This window comes from Carica papaya, chromosome 9 (assembly GCF_054855325.1).
Source record: "Carica papaya isolate Zhongbai chromosome 9, ASM5485532v1, whole genome shotgun sequence".
In the NCBI taxonomy this organism is placed as follows: domain Eukaryota; kingdom Viridiplantae; phylum Streptophyta; class Magnoliopsida; order Brassicales; family Caricaceae; genus Carica; species Carica papaya.
Genome location: NC_142317.1, coordinates 2,581,443 through 2,593,201, shown reverse-complemented (window position 1 = coordinate 2,593,201; position 11,759 = coordinate 2,581,443). Strand labels below are relative to the sequence as shown.

The 11,759-nt window shown below is 36.0% G+C and overlaps 2 protein-coding genes across 3 annotated transcripts; one reads left to right on the top strand and one right to left on the bottom strand.

Annotated features, from left to right (window-relative positions):
* The first annotated feature begins 2,949 nt into the window (after positions 1–2,949).
* Positions 2,950–5,073, top strand: LOC110823098 (protein PSK SIMULATOR 3). Its single transcript, XM_022053399.2, has one exon. It carries the CDS (start codon positions 3,413–3,415, stop codon positions 4,817–4,819), a length of 1,407 nt encoding a protein of 468 aa, XP_021909091.1. The 5' UTR covers positions 2,950–3,412; the 3' UTR covers positions 4,820–5,073.
* A 3,480-nt stretch (positions 5,074–8,553) lies between these two features.
* ACS12 (1-amino-cyclopropane-1-carboxylate synthase 12) lies at positions 8,554–11,421 on the bottom strand. 2 transcript variants are annotated; one of them, XM_022053562.2, is made up of 4 exons: positions 10,805–11,419; positions 10,584–10,718; positions 9,653–9,813; positions 8,554–9,560 (listed from the first exon to the last, which is right to left on the bottom strand). In XM_022053562.2, exons 1-4 carry the CDS (start codon positions 11,159–11,161, stop codon positions 8,705–8,707), a joined length of 1,509 nt encoding a protein of 502 aa, XP_021909254.1. In that variant the 5' UTR covers positions 11,162–11,419; the 3' UTR covers positions 8,554–8,704. The 2 variants fall into 2 exon arrangements, with proteins under 2 accessions (XP_021909254.1, XP_021909255.1); XM_022053563.2 differs by lacking the exon at positions 10,584–10,718 and having other exon boundaries at positions 10,805–11,421.
* Between the last annotated feature and the right edge of the window lie 338 nt (positions 11,422–11,759).

Sequence of the window (11,759 nt, the reverse complement as noted above, 5' to 3'; positions counted from 1 at the left end):
GGGACCCTTCCTCTCCTCATATATCTATACTTGCGTTTCACAACGAACGGTTGAATGATAATTCATTATTTTTTATATTTCTTAAAAATTTTATGTAAGGAATAAGTCCGAGGAACGCGGCTCTAATACCAACTGTAACGACATCGAAATTCCAAAAGAAATAAATCATAAATTAAGTACGGAAGCGAAATAATTAGTTAGGGTTTACATTCCTTACACAATAACTTAAAGTACCAAATAGTATTAGGGAAATTACCATTTTGAAGAAAATACAAAAAATTAAGAAAATAAACAAAAAATAAATAAAACTGATATCTTACTCGCAACCCTCTTGTGGATCGAGCTCTAGATCCTGATCCTATTGATCTGAAATGGTTAAATAAGGAATGAGCTACACTAGTTCAGTAAGAATATCACGCTATCCACTGATACAGAAATGAAGGTTGGTAGAAAAATCAAAACAACTAATCGAGCTCTTAATTAAACAAATTCATTTATCATAAACAAAATCTTTTACCATCTACTTACCGTAGTGAGATTTACAAAATAACTTATAGAGATAATAACATAAATCAGATCATGATTCTATCCTTTATCAGCCTACTGGTATCCATGTAAGTTCATATGGATGTTCCCACAATGCATGAACCCTTTCTTTTAACATTTTAAATTAACGGGTCATCCTCATACCACGTCCAGTATGAGTGTCAAACCATTAAACCTCAATATCTCGTCTGGTATGAGGGTGTAACAGGTCGTCCTCATACCCCGTTCAGTATGAACACTAAATTACTAAATCTCGATACCCCGTCCGGTATGAGGCAACATTCGCGGTAAAGTTTTCTATGCACCCAGTCCGTCTACCATCTTCCAAAATATCCATTAAGGCTGTCGTTTCATCTATTCACTTAATCACGCAATTTTTTGTTTTCCTTTAATCTCTTTTTTTTTTCCAATCCAATCGTAAACCCATAAAACAAATAATGCATGCATTCAAAGCTATAAAATCGATCAATCAGATACTATCATGCATTCAAACTGTAAAAACAATCAATAAAAATAACAATAGATAATTTTCAGTTCTGTCTCTATTAGTAACCTGTAATTATTTATGCATATTTTTTAAATTATATAAAATACCGTACTATTGTTAATTTGACTTTAATTCCATAATAGATAATAGGGTGATGAATTCTTACACAATTCGATGCCCAAAAAGCGAAACTTGTTGACTGTGCCTACCGACGGTCCTCGAATTCTCAGAATTTTTCTTCGGGGATTAAAACGCGCTAAAAGTACCTACAAATATCCTAAAAAATCCAAAAACAGTGTCAGGACGCCTTTTTGGCCAATTCCAGAATTCCAGCACGGCGGCTTCAGCGGCGTTCCACCTTGGATTGGCTATTTTTGATCGTTTTTGCATAAATTCCTATGAGAAAACATATTAAGGGACCTCAGTTGGCAAAAATAAATGAAAAATCAAAATTCACCGACGGCGGGGCTCTTCGGTGTGGCGGCTCCATCGGCTCACTTTTACAGTTGGGTGTTTTGTTTCAATCAACCTGTAAAGAAAGAAATTGTGATTATAACGGTGGAAAAATTTCGCAGAACGGGAATTGGGAAGGGCCTCATCGGAGGCGATTTTTAAAATTTCTCGCGGCGGCGTCGTGCTTTACTCACAATTTTCGACCAATCGGCCGGTTTAAATACGATCTGATTTAGACCGTCCGATCGTGTTTAAATAGAAAGTGGATCTGGACCATTGATCGCGTTTAAATCTGACCGTCCAATCGTATTTAGGGAGAAAATGCATCCGGATCGTCCGTGCGCGCGGGAGCGAATCTGGACCGTTCGATCGCGTGTACGCGGATCGCTCGTGTGGCATCGCATCAGCATCTGTTGCCACGTGACGCGTTCTAGTTCGTCGAAGCTGCTGACTGAGCATCCTACGTAGTATAACTTTCCTAAATTGTATTTTGATCTTCAGCTTTCGATTTTTCTTTCAAAAATACATTCAAAACCTAAATTTTCACCATTTTTTTCTAAAATTATTTTCAATTTCTTCATCAAATTTTTTTTCATTTTCATACTAAATTAAAATTAAAAAATTTAAAAAGTTACATTTATAAATTAATTTAAATTACATAAAAATTTAATTTGGGTATTACAATAGTAATCAAATTAGTTTGAATATACACGAATTTATTTATATTGTCTTTATTTTTTTAAATTATTTTTCTTATTTGTCACGTTTTTTTTTAATTATTTATTTTTTAAGCAGCCCACTTTTCTGAATTCATATTTTATTATATATATTTTATCATACTTCTAATTATAAATAATTTTTAAATATAAATCATGCATACTATTAATCAAATTCTAAATCTGTAATTGTCAAATTATAAACAATTCAATTTTGATTTCCCCTTAACGATATAGCTAAGACTGTATAATCATAACATTTAGAAAATGATTTTTAAGACCTTATAAATAATATATTACATATATATATGTATATACCATGGTATATACATTACTAAAGAATTAATCTAATTAAACATGCATCTATATGGATTAATTAAGCAGATATATATATATGTATATATATACAGGCATATACAGTAGACTAATTAAAAAAAGAAAAAAAGAAAAAAGAAACCATCTAAATAAGAAAGATAATATTTATAAAAATCAAAAGCTAGAAGCCAATAATGACATGGCCCTGCAGCTGCTTCATTGTAGAAAGAAAGAAACAGCATCTAAGAAAAAGTGCTTCTTTGCGTCCAAACACTGTCCCAATTTTACCCACTCCCATCACAACACACCACTCATCATTATTTTAATTTTAATTTTTTTTTTAAAAAAAGTAATTAATTCATTCACGCTCCCTTTTTAAGCCACTGCCTCCATCTTCTTCAACCACAAATCACCCTTTACCTAATTAATTAATCCTCGTTCACGCGCTGTCACTGATTCTTACTCCATAAAAAAGAATTATATACATATGCATCTATATATATCTATATATATATATATATATATTCAACTCCTGATCTTGCTAGGTTCTGCTTTTTGTTATAAAGCCTGTATGTAGAGGTTTTGTATAATGTGATGCTCTCTTGAACATCCCACGAGCCATACACCCATCGTTCTGCTCAAATAAAAACTTAGCCAGCCTCATTCTCTTTTATCCTTATCTCTGCAACACCTCTCCATTCTTCAATTATTTTTCTTTCTTCATCCATCACCTTTCTGTTTTTTTCCTCCCCAGATCAATCGTTTCTGCTTATAACCACCAAAACCCATAAAACGCAAACCCTTCTCCTTCTTCTTCTTCTTCTTCTTCATCTTCTTCTACTTCCCTATTTAGGATATATATATATATATATATATAGTATTGGCAGTGTTGAATATGGCTCTTGAAACATTACTTGTAAAGGTGAAAACAGCACTATCACACAGCTTTGATACGGTGAAATCCTCAACAATTGCACCCACGTCTAGAAAAGAATCGAAGCATGAGAAATCAAACGTCGACGTTTTGGCTTTCGAGATCGCAGGTCTCATGTCAAAGCTTCTCCATCTATGGCAATCTCTCTCCGACAAGAACATTATCCGCGTCCGAAACGAATCAATTTCTCTCGAAGGAGTCCGAAAGATCGTATCCAACGACGAGTCATTTCTCCTCGGTCTCGCCTGCGCAGAGATGACCGAGAACATCAGACACGTGGCAAAATCCCTTTCGCGGCTAAGCAAGCGATGCAAAGATTCCAGCTTGAGGTCCTTTGAGGAGGATTTTAATCGGTTCGCCAACTCGGGTCATGACCCGCACTGTTGGGTTCTGAGCCCGAAAGAGATGGAAGCCAAGAGCAGGAGGATGGACAGGTACGTGACTGTTACAGCCACGTTGTATAAAGAAATGGAGGAGCTTTCGACATTGCAGAGTTCGTTGAGAAAAACTGTAGATCAGTCTGATAATATTCAGAGCTTGTCGATTAAAGAGCAAAAGATTATCGATCTGCAACAAAAGATTTTCTGGCAAAGACAAGAGGTGAAGTATCTAAAGGAGAGATCTTTATGGAACAGAAGCTTTGACACAGTTGTTTCAATTCTTGTGAGATCAAGTTTCACAGTCTTGGCAAGAATTAAGCTTGTTTTTGGGCTTGGCCATGGCTACCCAGCTTCTCTACCTCGCTCTCTCTCAGCTTCAGCAACAGTCCACCCAACTGAAAACCCTAACTTCGTGTCAAAGCTAGACGAAAAGAAAGATTTACTCAACGAGTTTTTCGAGTCGAATTCGAAGATACTTAAGCCGCCGGCAAGCACGCTTGGAGCCGCGGCTTTAGCTCTGCACTACGCAAACTTGATTATCGTCATGGAGAAGATGATAAAGCAGCCGCAACTGGTTGGTGTTGATGCAAGAGACGACCTTTACGCCATGCTTCCGAGCAGTATAAGATCGTCGTTGAGAGCGAGATTGAAAGGAGTTGGGTTCTCTGCAAGTGATCCTGCACTCGCCGGAGAATGGAGGACGGCTTTAGTCAGGATCTTGGGATGGTTATCTCCTCTGGCACATAACATGATCAAGTGGCAAAGTGAAAGAAGCTTTGAGCAACAAAACCTGGTCCCAAAAACAAATGTTCTTCTTTTACAGACATTGTTCTTTGCAAATAAAGAAAAGACTGAAGCCGCCATTACAGAGCTTCTAGTGGGTTTGAACTATATTTGGAGATTTGAAAGGGAGATGACAGCAAAGGCGTTGTTCGAATGCAGCAACTTTAATAATGGGTTGTCGAATTTGCAGAGTTCGGCGACCTAAGGAAGCCAGCTTTTATTAATTTACTTCATCTTTTCTTTCTCTTGATCTTTCTGGTTTTGTTTTGATTTTGTTAATTTCTGCAATTTTATCATGGTTGAATATTCTAGTTTCAACTAAGAGTTTCAGATCTTTGAGGGTTTGTTTTGCAATCCTAACCCTGATCTGTACATGGTAATTTAGAGATAATATGTATGTAAATGATCATATGAATTAATGAGTAATTGTTAATTAAAATATCAGTTTGTGAGTGGTAACTGTTCAATTTCTGTCTGAATGCTATCGAATATAAACAAGTAGGAACTGGCAGACTGAGAATGGGGAATGGGTCCAATTTCTATATAATCAGATATATATATATATATATATATGTGTGTGTGTATATATTTATTTGTGGTTTAGCTGATTGGAATCTTGTGAAACTATTTTCTCATGATGAAAAGAGGGCCATACCAAATATAAGATACCAAAGGTATTAGGCCATTAGCCATGTGGACAATTCATATATATATATATATATATATATATATATGCATGTTAAGAAATGATATTTTGTGTAGACTTCTTGCTTTAAATTTTATCATAAAAGAAAACAATGTCAATCTTAATTTCTTGTCAACCAATCACAAATTATTTCCTGCATTAAAAAGAAGATTCACGATTTCTGTATAAAATTGAAAACACTAAATTCGACCGTGAATTTTTATTTATTTATTTTCAAATGAGCTGGTAGTTTTTTATGCTCATTTTGCAGTTGAATCTTGAAGCTCGACAACCACTAGACAGAGGTTGATTTTTAAACATATCCTGGAGGGATCATACCCCACTATTTGCCTTCCCATGCATGTTATTATTATTTATAACATATGTATGTATATACTGTATACATCGAGTTTATGTACACTGTATGTCTATATATATATATACTTACCTTTTGTGATTATGTACAGCTCATATAGCATCGCCATTAGGATTCAGATTTCTCGTAAATGTTCCCACCTTTCTCACCTCTGTCCCCTTTTTAGAACCCCCATGACTATCTCAAATGAGTGATTTGATTTCTAATAATAATATCTAAAGATGGTTTAAAGAGAGATTAAAGTTTGATACCCCATCTTAATTAATTATCATACATCTACCCCATCTCACACTACTCACTACTACCTTTTTTCCTTCTTCTTCCCTCTCGAATATCATACGGCCTTTTGGGTTAACTTAATCTAAACTGAGGAGTTATGTGGTCCTGTTTTAGAGACATTAATGGGGTTTCCCATATAATTTTCACTCTAATTCTGTCGTTTACATGGCCAGCATTGATGCAAGTCGGCCATAAACAAAGTAGGTTAATCTTTTACTTGAAATACAAATTAATCCCTAAATATGATCAAATTTTAGCTTAAGGTATTTTCACCAGAAAGTTTCAATTGAGTACCACCCATATTTGTAGATTTTAATTTGCATGTATATACCATGTATTTTCTTCATAAATTTTTTTTTTTTTTAAATCCCATTTTTTCTTAATAATAATCTTTGCCCAAAAATTTGAAATGCACCAGAGGCCATTATTGTTTTAAACTTCTGGGTTTTGCCGAAGGATTAAATTAAACTCAGAGCTCGAGTTCGTAATGGTTTGCTTAACCTTTTTTTTAAAAAAAATTTGATGTGTTTAACAAATATAAAACAAAATACAAAAACTAAATTGCCGTAAACCCTTATAATATCGTGAATAACCATTTAAAGAATACGTTCTTATATAATTTTGTTTATTTTTCTTCAAATTTGCTTAGCGATTTCGATCTTTCAGAAATGTGAAATCAGTAGGGAGAATTTGCGTGAATTTATGGCGGAGAGGGGAGATACGTGGCCGTGAACTGTTGTGCATGGAGTGGCACCGGGCTGTTACTGAGGAAAAGAGTAGCGTATTCCAGAAACTCCTCGCGATGCTGCAGTTCCTACTGCCACTGTTTTATATATTTTATTTATTCATCTCGCGCTTGCAGGAGGCTTCAATGGCGGTCCAAATTCAACTTTGGGCCAGACCCAAATCCTTTTTTTTGGTCATCAGTATAGACAAATCATGGGCTGATACAAGCAATGCAGAATTAATTGTGTATGTATTGTTTAATTAATAAAATATATGAATTTATACTGTCTTTTTTCTAATGAGAAGTTTATAAGGCACTAAAAATAGGTAGAAATTATATAACAAATATAAACTGGTTTAAAATAAAACTGAATCAACTATCTTATTGTTAGGGTCCGTAGCAGAAGGCTTAACAAACCAACTACAAAATTCAGGTGCGGGCAACCCAGAGGTGCAAAATAGTGCGAGTTCAAAGCATCAAGTTACCATAGCTTGTACCTGAGAAATGGCAGGGAGTGACAATGCCGAAAATATACAGCAACCGCCTTCAGTTCCTTTTCTTTGGGAAGAAAAGCCTGGTACCCGGGCATGTCTTTAGTCACTCCAGTACTGCCACATCCAACCTCGAATACTTTTGGGAAGAAAAGCCCGAATAGCTGCCTCTATCATCACTCGAATTATCAACTCCACCTCTTGTGAGTACGAAAGCTTGCCTTCTTCGTATGTTGATGATAACAAAGAAAAGAAAATTATATTTCTAACAGCAGCATTTACGTTGGAATTGATAGTAACCATAAACAAGGAATTTTAGGCTTGGAGCTTGAAGCATCTGGTTTCGAAATGGATGATTCATTCAGTTCTTCTTCCTCCCTTCTAGCCAATTGCCTGCTACCATCAGCTGCAATTTCCACATGCAGTCCCTGCGGAGTGACTTTATAATATCTGGGTTCAGCAAGGAAGCACTTACTTACTGGCTTCTGAAACAGACAGCAGTATAAGTAGCTATGCAACTGGAGTATCGCACCTTGTAGGAGCTTCTCTATTGGACTGTCCCTTTCCACTATTTCCACCCAATTCTGGCTTCCTCCAAAATTCTACCTACTCTGATTATGCAACTTCTCATACCCTACCCAAAATAAAAAGCCAAGATCATGATGGTAAGAATAACAGCAGAACCATTGTAAGGAGACCAACAACACTAGAACTGGAAATAAAAAGCCAAGATCATGATGGTGAGAATAACAGCAGAACCATTGTACGGAGACCAATAACACTAGGAGAAATGATAATAATGAGCCAGAGGAGTTACCAGAGAAAAGTTACCCAAATGAAAAAGAACCCGTCGATGTTAAAATCTCAAATTCTTGGTCGTTTGTATTGTCATGTCATCACCAGGAACTAGTTTTATCAGTAGGCTACTTTCTAATAACTGAAGAATATATTTCCAAGGAAATTTACTAAGATATGGAAATGAACATAGCAGCCTCTACTCATGTAAAAATATTAGGATTTCTATTATCAATTTTGCACCAGAAATTTGAAACAACCTCAACAACTGCCTGAATGAAAAATAACAGAAATTCATGCAGAAACGAGATACTGGCTCTAGTATCTTCACAACTGGCATCAAATTGACTGAAGGATTGCAGTAGAAGAAGCTCCAGCCTAGACTGAAACTGGTGTAGAACGACAATTCCATCAGCCGTTCTGTTCCAGACTGCCGTACATCAGCCTTCCCCGTCATGACTTTCTATAAAAACTTTGTTTCTAATTGGATGATCAAGACATTAGGTTGTAACTATTTATGAGCTTTAAAAAGAGACATTCTGCTAAATTCTGCAAAATATACAAAAAAGTAGCAGATAAACTTACCTTTGCAGAATATGAAACTCTCTTCTATAAAATTCAAAGGTTCCTGTGCGTGGCTATACACATACTTTTACTATTTAACTGGAAAATATCCTATACAGTAATGTCATAGTCAATCAAGACAATAGGTTGGAAAAGAAAAGACATATTGCATTTCAATCAAGAGATTTACAAGTTTCAGAAACTTTTGAAATTCGCTCGATGACTACAGGAACATCAGCCTCAGTCAAAGTAGTAAAACAACACCTGAACCATCCTGGTTCTATGCAATGGCAAGCTGATCCAGGAGTTACATTGATCTTAGAAATGTTCAAAAGCTTATCCCATAATTCAAGTTCCCCTTTCTCACTGTAAGAAGGGATTAAGCTGCTCATATCAACCCAACAGTAAAAGCCAGCAGTGCTCTCTGCACACCTAATTCCTACTTGGTTCAAACCAGTCACAAACAAATTATGCATTTTCTGTATCCTCATTCTGTTAGTCTTTCTATATTCCTGAATGAACCTTGAATCTGAAAGCATTGAAATTAGAAGCCTCTGAGTTGGGGTTGAAATAGAAGAAAATCTTGTCAACTTTTTTGCAGCAACCAGAACACTCTCATTATAGGAATAGATAACCCCAACCCTAAATCCTGGAAGAGAGAGGTCTTTTGACAGCCCATATACAATATGAATCCTGCTCTTATCAATTTCTTCCAAATCAAGAACTTCTGCCATGCTTACAAACTCTTTGCTACCATAAACAGACCCTGCAAATATTTCATCAGAAATGATGTGGATGTTTTTCTCTTGGGCAAACTCAATCAAATCATAGAGTGTTTCTCGTGACAAGATATTGCCAACAGGATTTGAGGGGTTTGAAATGAGAATTCCACGAACTTTTACTCCTCTTTTTCTGGCCTGATTGAAAGCTTGATCAATAGAAGAGATACTTAAAGTGAAATTATCAGTGTTACGACAGTGCACAGGTATTAGCTCCACTCCTGTCCGTGACCGAATATCCCTGTCAAAGCTGCATTTCTTTGTATTCTTAGTTTTCATGCGGTTCCTTTGATAAAATGATTCTGTAATAAAAACTTTGATCATAATGTGCTAAAATATTACCCAGGATAATAAGGTGTGGGGATGAGAAAGGCATTTCCATGATCAGCCAAACAGAAGCATAATATCTCAATGGCAGGAGTTGCACCAGCAGTCAACACTATCTGTGATGGGTCAAATGAGACACCTCCCTCCATGACCTGAGACATGAACCCTGCCACAGCCTACAAAATTTCAGGAAAAAATTTTAAGAATAACACTGCACTACAAGAGACTCAAATGGAATCAAATGCTGGACTAGTTTTTCGTTAGAAGCGCAGAAGTCAAGGTAGGATAACACAACAGAAGTTTTAGGTTTCAAAACTTATAGAACGGAGGAAACCCAAATAAAGCCCTATACACCACATTTCTGTAAAAGAAAATTTAGCATAATGCCCATGGACCTGTTCACAGAGATAACAGATAATGATACTCTCTTGCATGGTTACAAAAGATAAATAAGAACAATTCTTAAGCAGATAAAATTCCCCAACAACATTTGCTACGTTAAATAATTACAATTGGCACACTTTGAAGTGAGTAAAACCAAAATTTAAAAGTTTTCACATGTGTCACATCTGAATTACTACATCACTTTACTCAAATTAGATTAGAGTCCGCACCACAATAGTTGTGCCTTTATTAGCTATTTTCACTTCGGTGCACAGTGATGTTGGCGCACATAACACAACCTTAACTGGGAATCAAAATTTAACACGCGTTGTTTCACAATCTGTCTTGTATGGACCTTATCCTTCATAAGAAAACAAAGCACCCAAACCCTTTCCGCATAAAATTGCATCAGTTGTAATTATCTCAATACTAGAATTTAATATTGCAGAAATAAGCTTGACATGTTAAAAGAAAAAAAAAAGGCGAAACACGCACTATTAACAGCAAGGATAAATAAACAAATAGATTTGGAGGCAATTATTACTTAATAATAAGTTATTACCACTTTGAATTCTATCAATCCATCGAACGGCTGATATGTTGCAATTCCACTGATACTCAACTCACCACCCTCTCTTCCCGTAATCGTATCCGTCAAATTCTCCGACATCCATTTCTCAATTAAATCAAGCGACAGCTATAACCACCAAGAAAAACTTCGAAACAATCAAGAAAACCCCCCAAAACAACAAACAATAAAACCAGTTGTAAATCAGAACTCACCCTGTTTTCTGACAATCCAAGCTGAATGATCCCGTCTGGATTAGTTATTGCATCGTATGGATCCCTCGACACCTTTTCAAACCCAATATAATACGGCGAATCATTCGGCTTGGCGATCGAACTCGCCCGTGACGACACTCGAACCGGACCTATCGATCCACGGGACGACGTTCTTGGAATGTCCGCCAGGCACGGAGAAGACGTAGAGGGCGTAAGAGGATTCGATGAGCGCTTGGGAGAACGGTTTCGTTTCAGATAAAGCTGGAGACAGTAAAAGAGAGCGCAAGGGATTAAAGAACCGAGGAGTAGGCCTCCTCTGCCTTGAACCACACCTTGAAGAGGTACAATCAGCCTCATGGCGGGGATTCGTGCCTGGTACTCGAGTTCTGCGGTTGGACTCTTCTTGGCACGGATTCGGGTCACCGACTTGGCGGTTGATCCTGTGGAAAATGGAGCTTCAGTTGGTCCGCCGTTGGTGGAACTTTGAAAAATAAGTTGCTTGCCAAGAGTGATAACTGCAAGCAGTGCAGTGATAATAGAGAAGAGAGGTTAGAGCCGTTCGTTGAGAAGAGAGAGGGAAGATGAGATTCGGTTGATTAGATCTTGTTATTTTGGGGTTGGGGCTCACTTACCATAATACCCATTGACTCGTTTATCATAATAATATAATTTAATATTGAAAATTAAATATTCGAATAAATAATCACCTTAAAACTTTAAAAATAATTGTAATTTTAGTTTAAATTAAATCTCTTAATTTATAACTTAAAAATAAATGAAATATTATTTTCTTAATTATGGTTTATTATTATCTAACTTCAAATAACTCTCATATTGTTATGCACAAATTTAGCATCAACCATTAATAAATTTAACATAATATTTTTACAAAATTTTATTTAGAAAATTAATAAGTTTTGGTTTACAAATTTTTAAGATTTATTATTCAAATTCA

Coding starts and splice junctions, on each gene's coding strand:
- LOC110823098 (XM_022053399.2), top strand. CDS start 3,413: ATGGCTCTTGAAACATTACTTGTAAAGGTGAAAACAGCACTATCACAC.
- ACS12 (XM_022053562.2), bottom strand. CDS start 11,161: ATGAGGCTGATTGTACCTCTTCAAGGTGTGGTTCAAGGCAGAGGAGGC. Junction 10,719..10,804: donor TTGGATTGTCAGAAAACAGG/GTGAGTTCTGAT, acceptor TGGTGGTTATAG/CTGTCGCTTGATTTAATTGA. Junction 9,814..10,583: donor GATTGATAGAATTCAAAGTG/GTAATAACTTAT, acceptor GAAATTTTGTAG/GCTGTGGCAGGGTTCATGTC.